Genomic DNA, 20,937 nt, shown 5'->3' with positions numbered 1-20,937 from the left:
TGTGAAACAGGGCTTTCGCGCTATGTTGCACACGACCCGTCTCAAAGATACTTTACTGACACAGCGATCCCCCCGTCTCTACAACGAGACCAAAACCGAAGTTATAAAATCACTAAAGAAAACGGGTAGAATAGCTGTAACATGTGCTGCGTGGACATCTATCACCACTGGATCTTATTTCACCCTAACAGCGCATTTTATCGCAGATGAGTAGCAGCAGCTTCTCGTGCTCCAAACAACAGCAGCGAATGAGAGTCTTCTAGTTCACTTGCCACATCACTTCCATTTGATTTATTAATAAAAGATATTGGAAGTAAATTCATTATGGATCATTACAAATACTTTGCTTTAAAAGTACCAAGTCACTTTAAATAACAACACCGAGTTACTCAGTCACTTTAAAATGTATACTGTCTCTACATTCTGTATATATTTTGTGTATATTTAATATATTTCAGTTGGTTTTTCTTGTATTTTTATTTTTACTTATTTACTTTCTGTAGAGTGAATACCTGAGCCTCACCACAAGCATTCCAATGCATAAATGTCCTGATATGTTGTGCAAATGACAAATAAACTTGAATCTTGAACTCGAAACTTGAGCTCACACACTGAGAAAATATAAATGCTATATAGAAAAAAAAGATGCATCAAGATACATCGATAATCGTTTTATAATCGCATCGTAGCCCTCTGAATCATAATCAAATCGAATCGTGAGGTGCCTAGAGATTCCCACCCCTAGTACAAATGCACTAATTTTGTCAAAGAATGATTGTGTTCTTTAGTATTGAGCTAATAAGAAACAATATAGTATCAAAGAGTAGTTCAAGTTCTGCCAGTAGTGTGTTTTAGTGTTAAGCTTGTGTGTAAAGCAGGACATTTGCATTTAATTTACAAGATTAAGGGGAACATTTTGCATATTTAGCATTATGTTATTTTTTGTGTGGCAAAATGTCAGTTTTAGTGTGTAAATATTACAGGAATATATGAAGAGCATACAAACCTATTCGAGGTGTGTCATTTTTCAAATCAGTTATTTGAAGAGGACTGAATTAAAGCAGAGGATATACCCAATAATGTAGGTGTTGTAAATCATATTTTCAAAAGAAATCATGTCAATAAACTTTGTTTTGTTGTACAAAGTCAAAGCAAATCAACACATTTGACTTCAGCAGTCATGAGTAAATAAGGGGCCCAAACAGGCCTTAAAAGAGACAGCATTTCCTGCTTTCTTCATCATTAATTGTCTTTTACGGATTCACCTGGATTCATTCCACTCAGTTCCAGCAGTCTTGATTCAGTGGCATTGACACCACTGCAGAGCTCGATCTAGCCGAACTGAGACTGCCATTACAGCATTGATTAGCAAACCTCTACAGCTTTGTTGCTGCAAGGCACGTTCAGTAGGTGCCTGACCACATACCTGCTCGCTTCAGTTTACTCTGTGTTGTAGGCACAACACACTGCCTGTCAGTAAACAAATCTGCACGTAGGGCTCCAGAGGGAGGGCTCCAATGTGTTCCAGACCTGCACTAAACTGATAAAACACCTCATGGGGAGAAAAGGTCTCAGAGTTGGTTGTCAGAGCTCACACTGGCCAGGTGTGAACTCCCACTTGATTTCCTTCACTGTTGGCAGCGTGTAGCACAGTGTTTCCAGAGGCTGGCATGATGGGCTTTCAGGCGATCCATGCATAAAGCGGAATGAATTATTTATCAGGATGTAGTGGTCAACTGTTTCTTTCATAGCGTAAGAGGTCATCTAAAGGGTCGCAAATTTTGTTGTTGCCAGACCATGACAACTCCATCTCGCTGCTCCACCCCCTTTAACTGTTGACAGAAGCAGGACGCGCAAACAGTAATCTACGGCTCGGCTCGTCTTTTATCTTGCCCAAATCAATAATAGCCTCGCCTCATGATGAATTCTCCAAATTACAAAGCGGTTTGCTCTGATAGCTCCACGCTCCACACACACAGCACATTAGCTTCAAATCACTTGCTCTGTCCGTTCCTCTGAGTCGTCCACTGCCACGGGGAGCTCCTGTGCACTCGAATTCATCAGCACCCCATTCTTCACCCACAGGAGCCAATGGATGGTGCTCTGGTTCCCATGGCGATGGCTATTTTCTCCTCTGATTAAGTGGAATTTGCTTACCTTTTATGCTGCGATACCCTGGGGACATTCCAATAATGAAAGCAGTATGATACAAATGTGGGAGGCCGGAACAGGGGCGGAGAGAAAGACTGCTGAAATGAAGCAGGGTGAGAATGTGTCTTTGACACTGGCCATGGATAATAATCACTGGTTTCGAGATCTCAACCCCCACCTAATTAACAAGGTCTAATGGAAGCTGAACACGAGAGGACAGTTCAGCTAAAGAAAAGCGCTTTCTGTAATATATATCATAAGAGAAAGCTAAAGCCCAGGATAAATAGCAGAACTCTCTGATTCATTTGCACTCAACTTGCTATGTACAGTAGCTGGAACTCTTTTGCTGATGCTGCTGCAACCTATTTTATGGTTGATTTCACAAAGGATTTGGAAAGTCCATACAACGCTACTAATTATTTCTCACAATTCAATGGTGCGACCCGTGAGATTCACTCAGGCAGAGAGTTCATTTTTCAGCTCGTTCCTGCTACAATTAATAAAGAACCTTACTTTACCCCAACAAATCTTCATGGGTTACAGCTTCTCAGTAATCCTTCACTAGTGCCAATTAATAGGATTATGAATCTAATGGAGGTCCAACAGGTGCTTGTTATGGCACGCATGGCCAGGGCTAAATTAGTCCTCTGAGTTGTGTCACTCACAGAACACACAACCCCACAATGTAGTCGATGCAGAACTTGTCGCTTTCAATAGACTCACTCAAGCGGACGAATTGCTCAGCAATTAGGAAGCATTGATTTTTGGGGTAGATCCAAAAGAGAATGCATTGGATGAGCACCTTATTGTTCTGTGTACTGTTGCACAGGTCAGGTAGTTTCTTCAGACTGATAATGATAATTGAAGTAAGTATCGACTTGGAAAAACAAACTCGTTCATCTATTAGTTATAGACTCGGAAAACTCTGATATTCAGTCAAATTTATGAACCTGCCCATGAGGCGATTACACTAGATTTGATTTTGTTTCTAAATGGTATACAAATATTTCTTTGTAAAGTGGAAGGCATGAGCTACTCACTGCTGCTCTCCAAATGGAATACTAGATAATTTTGACATAGTTTTTAAGCAGCATTTTATTCTTATACCCAGTAGTGGCTAGTAACTAGTTACATTTACTCAAGTACATGTACTTAAGTAAAGTATTGATGGATTTGTGATCAAATCATCAAATCAAATCATAATACTTTTACTTCTATTTATGTATATTAGTTACATTTTGCCATTTATATTTAAATACTAATTCCTTTTGTGTGTTTAATTTCATTATAGTTTGTCTGTGACAACATCAGTACTGCTTTGTGATTGGTCACACCTCTGACTTTGGAGTTTTAACATTTTATTTTAGACCAAAAGGATTCAAAAAGAGAGGAATGTAACCTGACAGCACTCAGTTCTTATTTTGATAGAATACATTTACTAAGTTCCACTGCAGCTCAAAGTTACTTAGTACTTAAGCAGTTTTTTGACCTGATACTTTTGTACTTCTACTTGAGTTGTTTTTTAGCAAAGTACCAATGCTTTTACTTAAGTATTTACTTAAGCTACTCTACCCCCTTCCTATTCCCACTAACCAAACTCTCCGCAGCTATTGCTAACAACATTTAGTATATTGGCATGATTCTGGCACACATCACACTTCTAGTAGTAATATATCACTTACAAGTTAGCTCAAGAGTTCTCAATGCTAAGATGCAGCTGGCAGTTCCACTTTTTAATTTACATTTATTTAAATGTTACGATAATCCCTGAACATTATAAACTACATACATTTTCAGTTGTGCTACCATATCAAATTTTTGCACTAGTCCAATTTGGTGGGGAAACGATGAAGTTTTTATTCCTGATAGCAGTGTGAATATGGTACCAAACACTCCACAGCATAACTGATAAAACTTTATGGGTGCAGTTATACATAGCCACCTCCTCTGTAGGTGCATGTGTGCTCAGCTCTCATCAACTTCATGATCACATTAATCCAAAGGGGATGATTGTTTTACAAGGAGACTGTTTTTGCCCCTTAAATCAAGCCTTGGTTACTATTCAGAAACATTCAGACAGTTGACACAAAAACTCTCTGCACTCTAAATCCATGGCTGCTAGATCTCCTGTTCTAAAATGCGATTAGCGGAGCCATGTTCAAAGTAATTGAAAAAAATACTCCATTAGACCTGACCACACACTGTCAATTTTTATATTAGTGTTTAATTTAATTATAATTCTATTGCTTGGCAGGAAAAGAATTTGTGATTATTATAATGAATTATAATTGTAATTATTTGTTGAACATTACAAATTTGGTGTATTTTAACTTTGTTTTTTGTGGCCTTTTAATGAAAGCAGTAATCCACTAAGTGACGTGCCTTACATTGATTTTGCACTGCTTTGAGTCATGCTTTACTCGTGGGAACATCACTGTAACGCGTGGCCTTGAGAGACTTGTTTCTTTCACATTACTTTTACATTAAAACAATGATGAAATGCTCCTTTTTCTTACATGTTCTGATTGAATCTTCTTTGTCAAATCCTCCAGCTGCAGACAAAGTCTTGTATTTAGCTGTCTTGGCTGCATCCTCTGTGTTCTCACTCCTCTCTCTGATGTCACTGGTGGAAAATAAAGGAAAATGTAGAAATCTTTGGTTTTGCATTAAATGATTGCTTTCTATGTTATCTAAGTTTTGTCTTTGCCCTGCACAGTACATGCCATTTGGGATCCTCCAGCATTGTAAGGGAAAAGCTTTGGCACAGTGAACAACAATGATTTTATTCAGATTTTTCCAATATCACTGAGCTGAAGAAATGTGCAAGCTATGCTCACAACCAACCTCATGCCAGGAATGTCAGCCTTAAAGAATATTAATGGAATTTTATCAAAAATATTTGAAAACAATTAGTAATTAAGAGCCAGCGTCTTACCTCACACTTAATATGTTTGCACTCTTAATTGAATGATGATTACCCCAGACGCCTGTTGGGCATGATTATCACTTAACACTCTGTCAATAGGATTAATGTGTGTTTGGTAAGAAATTGAATTATATTGTGCTGTTAATGGCTAAAGGTAAACAATGACCATGCATTAAGTGTACCATTTCAGTTGGGATCATTTCTCAAGTGGAGCATAATCTCCAGGGAACAGGAGGTGTGCTCTGGTCTCAGTTATATACTTCAGAAAGGTACAACACATCACAATTGCAAAAAATGCTCAGATTTCATCCCCATCAGAATGAAACATTACCCGCCAACCCATCTTCATGAAATTGATTTGAGATTAGAATCCCAAGTCTTCTGGGACTGTTCTCTCCAGTCCCTTTTCTCGCTGTTGTCCTGGGACGCATGGCTGTGTGCGAGAAAGACAAACACCTGAAGGTCAGTCCCAGCATCAAGATTGATGCTGAGCAATATTAAAGCAAAAAGCTCATTTACTCGCTTTCTCCCCCTGCCTCTGTCTGTATTCTGCCATAGAGTGGCTTTTTATTAGCAGGTGCTGTGCCACAAACTAATGTCACTGAGCATGTCCTGAAGCTAAGCGGCACTCAAACATCCATCACTGCTGTGTACAGAATCAGAGGTCACTGCCATGTACTCTGTCGTGATTACAGATGGATACCCACGAGACGAAATGATTTATAAGTGGAGGAAGAACTCGGTGGAGGCAGCTGATCAGAAGTCATGGAGACTCTACCAGTTTGACTTCATGGGCCTAAGGAACACTACAGACATCATCAAGACGACGGCAGGTAACCAGATCATTGGTGTGTGCTTTATTTTGACTTTCATTTACATGATCACATGTAATTTGATTTGAACAATAAGCGTGATAGTGGTGACAGTGCTGATTATTGTGATGGAGCTGGGTCCAGGGGATTTAGGCCAGAGGAAATGTCACTTGATAAAATAAGGATGTGATGACATTTTCTTAGGGCTTAATAACTGTGAGTGTGGGCATGGTCAGAGTTCCCTGGCACCACAGATTACATGCATCCTGACCATCAAAATGCCAAATGAAACAAACTGGGAGTTGTACTTGGTGGATTTTTAGACTCATGGTTATTCTGATTTTGAAAAGTTGCCAAGAAATTGTGACATTCATTTTACGTCAGTGAACCCAGAGAATACTATAATTATTATAGTCATTTTTCTACACATTTGACTGTAACATTGTACCTCGCTGCATAACACTTACATAAACATGCCATAAATATCTCATAGCAGATGTCATGGCAGATGTCAAATGCCGTCATGAGTTATGACAGATTTTGTTCACAAATATAACAGTGTCATGTTACCATTATTGGTAATTGTCAAGGCAAATACTGTAATGTTTGATGTCATGACAGCCTATATATGTATATGTGTGTGTGTGTGTGTGTGTGTGTGTGTGTGTGTGTGTGTGTGTGTGTGTGTTTTAGTTTGAGTTTGGAATAAACACACACACACACACACACACACGTTATCTATGCCGCTTATCATTCTGGGTTGCAGGGGGTGCTGGAGCCTCTCCCAGCAGTCATTGGGCAGAAGGCAGGAAACACTCTGGACAGGTCACCAGTCCATCACAGGGCAAACACACAGACATATACAGACATATCTCAACCACACACACACACACACACACACACACACACACACACCTAAGGGCACTTATTCACTTATATTTGTACTCACAGAAATGCACCAATACCAGCTTCTGTTATCACCTGATACCATATGACATAAGCTTAGTGTACGCAGCCGCACTAATAAACAAACGACTCAAGCTGGCAGTGAACAAGGGTCGGCTCACACAGAGAGATGTTGCTGATGCCATGGTAGTCAGACGCAAAGTTGCTGGTCACAGTAAACACTGTGCCTTGACAAATTCCTGCCAGGCATACAGTGAGCAATTTTAGCACACACAATCACAACCTCTTCCCTAATATGGGTGGAGACATGTAGGCCAGTAAAACAGAGGCAAAAAAGTTAACATTTGCTACCAAAGTCTGTATATGTCAAACTTTACTCTGTTTGACTGAATAGAATTGCCAGGTATAAACTTTAACATTGTGATTTTTTATATGTCTTTATAAAATAGGCTGCAGAGAGACTGTATTGTCCATATTGTCCAAATGTCCTTCAGAGGACATTCAACTACAACTCAACCAAAAAAAAAGACTCCAACAAGACATGAGACTCAAATAGTGAGCTCCTCGGATGTGTTAGCCATGGATGTAATTCCTGCTGTCACTGTGTTACAAGGACTGTTGTTGAAAGAGACAAAAGTGGATCAAAACTGCAGCAGTACAGATGATGAACAAACCCACATTCTCCACTGCAATACCTGATTTAAGGCAAATAATGTGACTTAGGTAGCTAATGCATATCATTTATAATATTTTAAGGATTTAATTGTGAAAGTATGTCGCACTCATTTGCACTAACAACTCTTAATTCTAAGTAGGTTACTCAGTATCATATCGGCAAGTACTAAAAAACACTCATATACTCATTCAGATGACCCACATATTTTAAATTTACAGTAAGCATGTCACATCACGCCAAACACTTTGAGATATGAGTGACACATCTCTAATTTGTCAGAAGAGTTCTGGCATCTCAAATAGAGGTGAAAAGACTGAGGCTTGTACGTGAGATTTTCGGCACAGCAAGGGCGTCATGCCGTAAAATGGGTGTCAAATGCAGCACTAAGTGTGATTTGGAGAAAAAGGTCAGAAGAATTAATGGAGCATGAATTGCACTTGTACTTTCACTGTTTTTGTCCTCCGCTTGTAAAAGAAAAAGTGATCTTTCACTCTGCATAGATGAAAGAAGCTTGCTGTTATTATTATTATAATCAACCTATAAATGTTGAGTTGACAGATCCATACACTGAAAAAGTGGTAGTCAATTAACATGATTTAAATGTTTACATCAATTTCACATTAATAAAAAATATCCAGATTTTGTCTTTCAGCATAAGAGTGACAAATGTAAAGGAACAACTTTCACTGATTGCTTCAAATAATTGTGACTAGTCTAGTCATTGTTTTATTAGCTGTATGCGTTGTTTTTTTTTGTAGACAGAGAACTTGGATATTTGCATCTTATTGTCATTTCAGAAGTTGTCCCAGTATCAGATGCTAAAGCACATTGCCAGTAACTGGCTCTCACTGAAGACGTTTGTGGATGCCAGATAATTTGTCAGTGTACTCAACCAAACCCACTACAAAGCTCAAATTTGATTAGGAACAGAAGGCACTCACCAATAACCACAGATGTCAAAAAGCTCGTTTAAAAAGTACAATGTCTCATCGTCATAACACTACAACTGTCACAACACGACAGCAGTTATAAAAGCAGTGATAACACAACAGCAGTTACAACACAACAGCAGTCATACATCTGTCACAACACAACAGTCATCCAGCAGTCATAACACAACATCAGTCATAATACAACAGCAGTAATAACCAAACAGCAGTCCTAATTCAACAGATGTTATAATACAACAGCATTCCTAACAGCAGTCAACACAATAGCATTCAAAACAGCAGTCATAACACAACAGTTGTCACAATAGCAGTCGTAACACAACAGCATTCATAGCAGCAATCATAACACAACAGCAGGCACGATAGCAGTTGTAATACAAAAGCATTCATAACAGCAATAATAGCACAATAGCAGTCATAACATAGCAGTGGTCATAATACAACAGCAGTCATAACGCAACAGTATTGACGACATAACAGCAATCATAACAAAAGTCATAACACAGCAGCAGTCAAAACAGCAGTCATAACACATTAGCACTCATAAAAAATAGTATTCATAACAGCAATCATAACATAATAGCAGTCATAACACAGCAGCAGTCATCACACAACAGCAGTTACAATAGCAGTCATAACATAATAGCAGTCATAACACAAGCAAAAACTATGCTTTAAAATAAGGGAAAGAAGGGTGTTTGTTCTATGTTGCCCCACTCTAGTGCAAATATCTCCTCTGAAAACAGAGAAATAAGCCATGAAATATATAGAAATGTCAACCTACCAGTGAAAAAAGAAAAAACGGATGGGGGAGGGGAATAAATCCATGAAGGATGCAATTAAATCCAAGCAAGTGCCATGACATTTTCGAGTTTGCTGTTACCTCTTCTTTTATAAAAAACATTTCCAGGTGACAAGGGGCTTCTGAAAGAACATAAAGGTTTTCAGCTCCAGCTTCACAGTTAAGAATTTCTAGCCTTGGAGCTGAATTGGTACCTATTTGTCCAACAAAGTGATGAACAACATCCTCAGATAAAATTACATATCTTCCAGTACACAAGTTGGTTGTGCAGAATGTTATGTTATTGTACATTATGATTATTTAGGTGATAAACTCATTTAGAAAGATCAGGTGAGGTGAAATACAGATTAGAATGCATTGATGGGATTGAAATTATGTACCACCACTTATTTACTTTTCTCAGTTTCCTTAGCTAGTTGCTAACTGTACTGCCCAAACAGATATGTTAGCACAAGCATGTTCTGTAGCTCAAAGTCACCACATTGTAATCCGGTAATTATCATATTTCAGTCTTTTGGACCATGATAGGCTCAGCTTTTTTCTAAACTGATAAGTAATGCTTCATAAATTGTTTTATAACGGTGCAAAAGTGCAAAGGAACTATTTAACCATTTTAAAAGCGTTTAACTGCAGGTAGCCTTTAAGCGATGTATAATACAGATGTTTTGGAACACTGCGCCAGATGTACATACACGGGCAGGCACAATGCAAAATGTGCCTTGATTTGACTGCAGTATGTGCTCACAATGTGCCTAAAATGAACGCCTGATTTGCTAGGGCCATAGCTAATGACACATAAAACACACAGGATTCTCTACTAACTTTGTATGTTGGTAAAGTGCAGTGTTTAAAAAAATCAGATCATGTGTCATTCTGTGGTTGGCATCATGCCCATGTTAAGAACTCCTGGTTTAAGCTGGATTTCTGTATGACAAAGATTAATAGGACTTTTGAAAATCGCCACTTTCACACCCAGTGGTAAACAAAAACGTTCCAAACCCAATAAGTTTTGTCCTACAGACGTTTGCACTCACTGGGTTTTTAAACAGTGAAAACATGAAAATTGTCATTTCCGCTAACAGCAAGCCAACACTCCTGTACGCTGAAATAACTTGACAAAACATGAAAGTAAGGCTACTATTAAACTTCAACACCATTATATATTACATATATAAACTCTACCACTGCCAGAGCAACACAACTACCACACTTTACAAAGCTTGCTACGAGTATTATATTTGTGGTACTTTGGTGTAGGTTGCCAGTTTTATATCAATGTGTGCAGCAATGTTAGCTCAGCTCCAACAAAGTTCATATTTTGGCTCCTTAATGACTTCATAATTTTGAGGATGCAGTGACAGAAATGTACATAGAACAAAATGTATAGGGTTTAGAAACCTTGTTACCACAGAGTGCAATGGTGTACATTTTCAAAAATCCCACTCATTTTGTCCAATAGAAATCCAGTTTAGACACAGAGTTACTAACATGGGCATAACGCTAACTACAGGATGATGACATCCGTGGTCCGTATATCAAGTTCTTTCCCACTTGAACATCTGGGGCACAATTCTACTCTAGCTAAAACAAAATAGTATTTGGAAAACAACAACATGGATTGTAAGTACGTACTGCAGCCACATTAAGGCACATTTTGCGCCACACCTTCTCACACACATACATCTAGCACTGAGAGATGAAATTATTCTGTTGAAAGTGTTAATATTGGTAAACATTTTTTAGCACATCTTCAAGCTCTGTGCCTCTGTCTAGCACCTGTGTCTCCAATAATCTCCCACCAACACGTTTTTGAGACGTTGTTAATTTACAGCCGATTTTAAAGGGCAGAGGCAAATCACTGGCTCCCTGGAGTTACCCAAACTTTATTGAATGGAGGGAATTTTTGTGTGTGATCCTCCCATAAACACACATATAGGAAGGAGAGGAATTTTCATGTATGTAGCCCATAAACAATGTGTTTAGTCTCATATATAATGGACAGAATGCATCCTATTTGTCTCTGAATCTGGTGGAAAAGATGTAGTGTATTGGGCCCACTGTGTTTTTGGAAGTATCACTACTCTAAAAACAGCACTGCAGTACTTGAAACATTTACATAATTTTCACCTCAATTAAACATATTGCATCAAAATAATTTGTACTTTAGTTGGCAGTTATTTGATGGTATATATTATATTTGTGTGGAAATGATGTGCATATTTGAAATAAGTCAGTTCAGTGCATTGCTTTTGTCAGGATATTCCCATTGCTTGGTTTCAGTGGTAAAACACTTTGTTGTGATTCCTCCGCCAGGTGACTATGTGGTGATGACGGTTTATTTTGACCTGAGCAGAAGAATGGGATACTTCACCATTCAGACCTATATCCCCTGCATCCTGACGGTGGTCCTCTCGTGGGTCTCCTTTTGGATTAAAAAAGATGCAACACCAGCCAGAACAGCTTTAGGTACAGACCACCAACAAAAACACATTCCCCAGACACTTAAGGCACATTTCACACTGCTGTGTCTTACTGTGTCCATCGTCTGTTGGCAGACTGCAAATTCTCATGCATAGGATTTCAAACAGGCTTAGAGCAAATGATGTGATTTATTGTAATGAATGGTTTAGATTTTTTCTTAGTCATTTAATTTCTGCATTTTCCCACCATTTCACACAAATCTCCTTATGGCTGTGAATTTAATTTTGAAAGAATTTTTCATCAAGAAAAGTTAAGTCACACTAGGAAATGCTACAACTGAAGGACTGTTTTAAATACTGCAGGCTACATCAGTAATATATGCACTAAAATATACATATTGTGCTTTTTAGTGACCTTAGCTCTAGTTTAAGGTCATATCGTAGTGTGAATGAGACCACCCTTCATTTATTTGATTTCCATTCAAAATAGCCATAAAGTACAAGTAATTCACTTTTCAGCATCAGGAAAAAGAGAAGCAGAAAACATATATTTAGCAGAAAATTACACAGAAGCCTCAACAACTAATATATTTTTTTAGTATTTAGTGTGTCCGTCCTTTACCTTTACTACAGCTGCCATTCTTTTTGGGAGACTTACTTTCAGTTTTTCAAAGAAATCTGCAGATATTTTTATACCTCCCAAGTTCAGTCTTAGAAGTTGGTGCATTTTCTGCTGCTCATGATCCAAGTAATCCAAACACATTCAATGATGTTGAGGTCTGGACTGTTGAGGTCAGTCTGTTGTTCTGAGAACACCAGCAACATATTTGTTTGATTTTAAAATTTTTTGTTTATTTCCTTTTCTCAGTAACAGCTTCTTGACAGCTACACATCCTTTCAGACCCATACACTCTTAAAAAAGACAGTGGTTCTATATAGAACCATTTCAAGTCAAGTCAAACTTTATTTATATATAACGCTTTGTCAAAAAGCAGCTTTACAGAAAAATCCGGGTCCGAGCCCCCATGAGCAAGCCAGTGGTGACAATGGCAAGAAACCTTGAGAGGAGTCAAAAGGGGAACCCATCCTCTTCTGGTTAACACTGGATAGCAAACAAGAACACCTGAGATGTGATCATTAGTATAACATTTACATGCTTAAAGCGTTCTTTACATCATGAAGGCGTTCTTCAGATCGATATAGAACCTTTTTGAAAAGGGCTCTATAAAGTACAAAAAAGGTTCTTCTATTGTTACAAGCTTGACATCATAACAATAGCAGAACCCTTTTTGGTGCTATAAAGAACCATTTTCAAAAAGGTTCTATATAGACCCATATACAAAACATTCTCCATCAATCTGCAATGGGTTTGTTGAGCATTCATTGTTCTATACAGAAGCACTGTCTTTAATAAGAGTGTAGTGTCTTCTTACAGTAGAAGGATGGACAGAAACACCTGTGGATTTTTCAGATCTTAAGCAAATGTTGAGCTTGACTTTCTCCTCTCTCTCAAAGCCTTAAGTGCTGTTTATCTGATAGTGACCGTGTGGTGGTCTATCAGTTCTTGCACAGTTGTAAGGAGACCTGTTTTCTCTGTATCCTTTAACTATTTTTTGAATGCCAGTTTTAGAAAAATGTTTTCCTTTGGCTTTCTCTTTCCTCATGCAAGTGATACATTAAATGTCTTGTTTCTAATCTCCTCAGAAATATCTCCAAAAATGAATAACCTGTACCATTTTGATTGGAAAATTAAATAAACAAAGGCTGGTCTCTGACCTTTGCATAGTATGATATATGCTACTGTTTGGCAAGTCCTGATTTGGTCCTTCAAGGTCAGGTCTGAATACTTTTTTTCAGACAAAAGTCAACATCTATTTGTCAGGATTTAAAAAAATACTTTCTTGATTTTTTTTTTAATAAAGCTTTTGTTTTACATTTTTCTATAGTCTTTCATCAGTGCTGTTTTTGATGTCTTATGTCTTTGTAGCTGATCTTTCCTTGCTTTTGTGAAAAATCTACATGCCTTTTTTCTGTTAGCTTCACACATTTCTTTATCATTTCCTGCCTTCAGTAAGCATGTGCAGCCCTGCTCACTGTTTGTTCAAGGTAATTTCTTTCAGTTTAATTCCTTTCCTTTTTCCATGTCTTTGTATTCATTTCTGAGTCCTTTGGTTTTATTCACTTTGGTTTCTTTAGTTCAGTCACACTTTTCTGTTTGTACTGTGTGTCATGTTCTTGTCTTTGTGTGCAAGACTTGTATCTCTCAGATTCCTTTGTATATGAATTTAAACTCAAAAGTAATGAAGCCACATCTCAAATTTCACATGTGCGAATGCAAGATGCAGTCTTTTGTTTAAATTATGTTGTTTAGTGATGTAAGCAGCATCTGGCATGTTGAACTTGATGAGGGGAAATGCCTTTTTGCTCATAAAGATACGAGGGTTAATAGCCAGTTCCATAGAGTAAGCACCCTTCGGTACCATCTCTGTCGCAACACTATGAAACATAAACCTCATTTGCACCCAGCTGCTGAATCTGTCAGCTAGACTGGTGCATTTAATCTGTGAAGATCTGAAAAGTGTGATAATCCATAAATCTCACATTCTTCCACTTCTCAGAATTGGCCGATGACCTTCTAAACCCTTTTCCTAGAAGGTCCTCCGGTAAATGGATCTGACAGAATATCCCTCCTGTGTATTTTCAAGATAACAACAGGATCAGTGGTAGACAAAGCCCATCAGTTTTGCTCTGCAGATCCTGCAGCTCAGACAACTCATACACAAGAAGAGGAAATGGAGGGAAAAAAAGGACAAGAGCCATGTATCCCGTGTTGGAAAGGAAAAACAGCAGGCGAGACAGTCCAGGAAGGAAAGAAGAATGAATGCAATTAATCTGTGTGACAAAAGAAGTCATTATGCTTTCGGCAGAGAAAATGGAAAATGGGCTAAAAAACAGAGATTTGTTTTACAGCCGTCTAGTTCGATCGATGGTGTCCAGAAAGAAAGACAGGAAGGATAAGAGAAGAGAGAGATTGGGCTTACAGTCACAGCTGTGGAAATGTCAGGCCAAACAGGGTACTGACCAGGGTCTGGACTTCAAGAGGGAGAATATTAGCCTGAGGACAACCTGCTGGTCTTTGATGGCATGCAGGCTTTAATGAGAGGGTGCCTTTTAAAAGAACATCAGGACCAAGGTGTGTGGGCCTTGATGCTGATTGTTGTAGAAGAGCAGCTAGGCCTTGATGAAGCAACGCTTGAGGTTAACCTCATCTCTTTAGCTGAAGTTGTAGGACAGATGGTGTGCTGATAGGCAACATGGACTAATTATTTCACTTGCGAATGAAGAAGCCTTAGGAGATAAATCAGTGAAGCCACACAGTACAAAGTAAGAGTCATCTAATTCCATTTCATGCCACTGAGTCTCCTCGCTGACAAATTAACAAGCCTTGGTGCACAATAGCTAACAAGCTAGTGCAAGGTGATTTCACCAGCTGCACTCTTAAAAATATGAATACTATGTCTATAAGAATCTATGAACACATAATAATGTAATGGATAGCTATGTTTATTTTGCATTATGAATTGCTAATGTAATGCATTATAAGTAGTGGTTATAACCAGGACTGGAAATGGCCAAGGGAACACCTCAAGGTTTTTGTTTGTTTGTGTGTTAGTTTTTTCCTTTTTGTATTTTATTTATTATTTATTTTGTGAAACCATGCCCTAAAATGGTTGTTTCTGGTGCATTTTCACATTGAAATACACCTTAAAAAACACTGTTTCATCCATGGATTTTTAAAATCAACCAAGAAATTCTTAAATGTAATGCATTCAAGAGCTGAAAGCTTGACTTTTTTTCTTAGAGGCTTAACTTTACCTTTCATCAGGGGTCTCCGACCTTAACTGAAAGAACAAAAACACTCAAATTCTACATGTTACCGACAAAAGTACACCGTCACAAAAAAAAGGTGCAGTGAAGGGCCATTTTTCATTCATCACGGTAAACAATGTAAATGTAAACGTACCCTTAAGGGTACAACAATGTTTTACAGTCCAACTGTACCCTAAATAAGTTTTTTCCCAGGGGAAAGGTACATGTACATAAAAAGGCTTGATACATAGCAGAGACTTTGGATTTATTTGGAGAATAAAATATAATTGCAGTGGAATATGGTACAATTATGTTCCTTAACTAAAGGTACTGCAGCCATACCCTTGAGGGCATCACCACAGTGACAGTTAAGAACCTTTTTTTCTGAGAGTGTACTTTCCACTGATTGCAAATAAATCTAGGTTATTACAGACCGCCAGGGTCCACCGGTGGGCCCAGAGTTTTATTATAACCTAAGAATAGCTCAACCAGTTTGCATTGAAGTCCTTGTATTTACTGAATATTAAGTCTTAGTATGCAATAAGCCTTGGATTTTAAGGGGGTAATGCTTTAATAAACACTGGGGATCCCCCTATATATAAACATTATTTTTCTCAAATGCAGATGATACCTTTTCTATCGAGAGCCAAAACATTTTAACCAAGAACAGTCTGGACAATGTAACATTTTCTAAAAATTAAGCTAACAGCACCATAGAAAAACACCTCTTAAGTTAATGGCACTTTTATTTTAACTACGGTTAACGAGTGACCCATAGGAAACTATCCAACTTTCCAACAAGGGAGAGGCTATAAAGCAAATTGTCAAACATTTGTCAGAACAACTGCTACTACATCAAACATACTAAACTATCACTTTCACTGTGTGATCTAGGCTGTCAGAAATGTTCAGTGTCCAGATACACATTAGATATGTTTGTATTTAGATACCTTGCTCGCTGTGAATGACCGACATAGGCAGGCTAGCTAGCTGGGTATCATCACGCTACTTTCTAGTAGTCGTGTTAACTAACATGCTAAATGATAGTGGATATTTTAAACTGAGCCTACTGACAGAAATTTTTAGCAATAAACACACAAATCATCAAACACTGTTAATTACATTGAGTAGACCACATGTCCAAAATGAAGGCCACCAAGGTTTGAAGAAAATTAGAAAGCAAAATACCAAACACACGGCATACTGACGGTCCATAGAGATTGGGTAGGCAGACCCTGCTGCAGCACCATGACTTTCCATTGGCTGAATGGGCTATAGGTTAAACTTAAGGTGCGGTCAACAGACACTTCCCTTATACACGCACTTTAGAACCGAGTAAACGATTATACGCGGTTTGCCCACAAAAATAGTTAGTTAGGTTTTTGATAGCTGAATGCTGTACTGTCTTGACTTGTACTCCTGGGATAGGGTTTCGATGCATTCTAGCCCATTTCCACCCCTGTTTATAACACATTATATCATCAGTGCCAAAGAAACTCAGTCCTAACTTGCATGAGTAATAAACCTGCCTAATCATGAACACACATTATTTTTATAATATATCAAAAATAATCATAACTTTTCATTTGTAATGTGTTTTAACATGACTTAACTAGCTTCACTTACTGATAGACATACAATATTATCAACTAGAACTCACAAACCGTATTTCTGAGCTATAAGTTTTTATTTTAGACTGAATGAAAGTTTATTTTAGCCATAATCATGGCATGGCTTATCATGTGTTTATGACAGGTCATTATGCACTATGCAAACAGGGACTGAGGGACTGAGATGCTAACAATTCATAATGCATAATAAACACAGTTATAAGTTATAAGTGTAATGCATTTTTATAAATATTTCTTACTACATTTATGATGCCTCATGAGTGCATTATAATGTGTTCAAAGTTGCTTATAGTCATGTTATTCATAGAAAGCATTCAAACCTTCACTTTATGTGGAGCTCTTTTAAACATTTTAGAAATGTTCTTCAAACTCCTACACCTCATTTACAAAAGTAGCTCTTTAAGGACCCATTTACTGAAAGGTTTTTTGGGAACCAAAAATGGCTCTTCTATGGCATCACTCCAAGGAACCCTTCAGGCACTTTTATTTTTAACAGTGTAGTCACTGAGTGATGATTTTTCCACTGTTGAAACTAGGAGCCAAAAACTGGAAATGCAATGTTGTTGTTGATCTGTGGGCTGACAGCTTCGTTCAACATTGAGACAGTGGAATCGTGACTACTATTTTCTTCTTACTCACCTTAAACCACACTAGCAGGGAGAGCTGATGGTTAGTGTGGAGCAAAGCAGTTTGGATATATGTTACAGTGAGCTCTAACTCATGCAGGCCATTGTGCTAGTGTACAGTGCTAGTGTATCAGGAAAAGACAGTCTAACAGGTTAAAGTAATCACTACGGCCAGTGGTGGCAGAGTAGGGAGGAAGGGAGTGCGAAATGCCCACCTGAAATAGAAGTGGCTCGCTTGTTTCCATAGAAACCTCTGGAAAACAGTGGCGCAGTCAGTGGGTTTTGGAGGCATCTCTGTAATGTTCAAGGGAGAGTGAACCTCAGAGTGTGAATGTGTAAGACTTAGTCTTGGTGCGTAGGTGGGATTTTCAATTTGAAGCTTTTTCCATTTCTATCAGCGGCTAAAGAAAAGGTGTCAAAGCAAAGGGACAAAATAATAACTCAGTCACAGAGGTGATATCGTACATCATTACTGATCTATAGTCACAGAAGTGTATTTTGCAGTCAAGGTGCCAGTGGGACACATTCTTCAACGACAACATTCTTTAACATGGTGCAGCTTTGATGTATAGTGGTGTTTACTACAGTAAATAAATGTACAGTTTGATGTATAGTGGTAAATAAATACCTTTAGTTCAGTATCTCATGTGTATTCAGTGTATATATATCCTATAGGTCAAAAGTTTGGAATCACTTGTCATTGTTATTCAATAATAACTTATACAGGGTTGTTTATCATAAACTAGACACCAGATGCTTTTTTCACAATGTAAAGTATTTTGGGAACAACAAGAAGTTGTGGCATGGTATAAATTAGTAAATGTTATTAAATAATAAACTATTATTATCTATTTATAGTAACTTCTTGTCATGAAATTGCTATTTGATTAGTGAGATTTGGTCACTGCTTTTTTGAACATGTGGCATTCTGGATGTTACTTTCACTGTAATTTCATCCTTGATGCTATACAGCTTTCTCAATTATAGTATTATCTAAAGCTCCATTTAAAACTGAAAATTTCTTCATTTTTACATTTTCCTACAAATAGTATGAAAGCTGTAGAACATTAGCATCACATTAGAATGATTGGTCTCATTTTATTTGGATACTAATAGGCCCCTATAAATCATCTACAGATGTTCAAATTGTTAACAAACTATCTGTTGAAACTCAGTTGATTCTAAACCGTGGTGGGGTTAGGGTTAGGATTTGGACCCAGGTTAGGGCTAGGACGAGCGTAAGGGTTGTGGTTTTGGTTTTGGTTTTGGGTTTGGGTTGAGGTTAAGGTTAGGGTTAGGATTAGAGCCAGGTTTAGAGTTTAAGAAAATTATGGTCAACTAAGTAGCTATTTAGTTAAATGTAACTTGAAAGTAAATTAAGTATCTACAAAGCATCTAAAGTGGACTATCCAAATAAGGTGTTACCAAATGATTTTACACATTTTTTACATGTATGTTCGACAAAGTTGGTTTGTGTTATTGAAAACAGTAATTCCAAACTTTTGAATGATAGTGTACATTTGATTTAATTAATACTTCCACCCAGTCAACAAAGTCACATAGTGACTTATAGTTTGGTATGAATTGTATAAATTTGTATTGTATTATGAACATTTCATGATACATATATCAACAGAAATAGTCCAAAACTGTTTGGAATAAAATCTCATTACATTAGCATACATTAAAATTAAGCATTAACCAACAGATGTAAACGCACCAAATTCACATTTATGCAATGTAAACACGAGTGTGAAAGCTAACAACCATGGAAAATAACTGAAGTCAGCTTAAAATAACTGTAATCAGGCAATCATGTGATAATTGTGACAGACCTACTTGTGCAAGGTGGTGTCACATAACAATTTTATGAATTCTGGTCTGAATACATTTATCTCTTTTCTTTGCCATGCAGGAATAACCACAGTGTTAACCATGACCACCCTCAGCACAGTGGCCAGGACATCGCTGCCCAGAGTGTCATATGTCACAGCCATGGACCTCTTTGTCACTGTCTGTTTCCTGTTCGTCTTTGCGGCTCTCATGGAGTATGCAACACTCAACTATTACTCCTACAGTGCTCGCAGACCTACCTGTAACAAGACAAAGAGATCGGTAAGAACCTTCTCCAGTATTACTGAAGCATGATGTCCTTCTTGAAGGGTATTAATACAGGGTCTTTTATCACAAATAGCACCGCTGTTAGCCTTATAATGAGACATTATATACAGTCCCTTCCTGCATGCTCTTATAGACTTACGTCATGGTTAGTCAGCAGGACTGTTCACATACAAAACGACTGTAGCGCTCTTCAGGAAGCCAAGGTAAGTACGTAATGAGGCCCAGCACTCATATGCCCACTTCAAATCAGCGCCTCAGGTCAATTTTCCATTTACCTTCATGAATAGCATGGTATGAGTAATACAATAATCTTTCGCTGCAATAAGCACTAAATGGCACCGTAAAGGAGGATTAAGTTGTACCATTTCAACAAAACTGACAAAACGTGCACTTGGGTGACATCTTCAAAGTGCCGTGTGGGTTCTGTAAGAGCTGTGAAAGTAAGTACTAAGAATTGACCACAGGTTTGCTTCCCTCCCCTCAATTAGAGCAGAGGTGGATTATGGCAGCTGGTGTATGGGCCTCAGAGCTCCCCGGAGAACTGAAATCACTCAGAGATGCCATGATGAAGATTCTGGCCTTTAACTAATCTCCTCTGTGAAAGAAAGAAAGAGCAATGCATTAAGGGGTGTGCCTCAAAGGCTAAGGCCTGACAGTCATAATATTCACGTCTATATCAGCGTCCATTCTCTCTTCAGTCTTGATTGCTTTTTGTTAAGTTATTAAGATTGGTGATGGTATCCAAAGTGTATTCAAGATACTGCATAATATGTGCCCATATCTGACAATGAAGGATTTCTTGAATATCAAATACATGGTGGGATGTGGATAGCCATAGTCACGCAGCATAATTTGCTCCTAAATTATTGGTATTTGGACTCATATCAAAATTCATTCTGTCTCTACAGTAGCAGACATGGCAGGTGAGATTTCCAGCACTCTCCCCAATCACTCATTCTGATTAGATTGTATCCCTGCTGAGATATGAGGATAATTACCTTTGCAATTTTCCACAAAACAAATATTGCCCTATAGGCAGTCTCCTA

The 20,937-nt window shown here is 38.0% G+C and overlaps 1 protein-coding gene across 2 annotated transcripts in view; it reads left to right on the top strand.

Moving 5' to 3' along the window:
* LOC118808231 (gamma-aminobutyric acid receptor subunit gamma-3) overlaps positions 1 to 20,937 on the top strand; it is a 157,143-nt gene that overhangs the window by 134,656 nt on the left and 1,550 nt on the right. For both annotated transcript variants that reach the window (XM_036570735.1, XM_036570736.1), the window contains exons 7-9: positions 5,773 to 5,910; positions 11,537 to 11,689; positions 19,686 to 19,885. In XM_036570735.1, the coding sequence (XP_036426628.1) occupies positions 5,773 to 5,910; positions 11,537 to 11,689; positions 19,686 to 19,885 (491 nt within the window). The remainder of the gene's footprint in view (positions 1 to 5,772; positions 5,911 to 11,536; positions 11,690 to 19,685; positions 19,886 to 20,937) is intronic.

The sequence above is a fragment of the Colossoma macropomum genome, unplaced genomic scaffold (genome assembly GCF_904425465.1).
Source record: "Colossoma macropomum unplaced genomic scaffold, Colossoma_macropomum, whole genome shotgun sequence".
NCBI classification, from domain to species: domain Eukaryota; kingdom Metazoa; phylum Chordata; class Actinopteri; order Characiformes; family Serrasalmidae; genus Colossoma; species Colossoma macropomum.
This window is presented reverse-complemented; position numbering and strand designations above follow the sequence as displayed.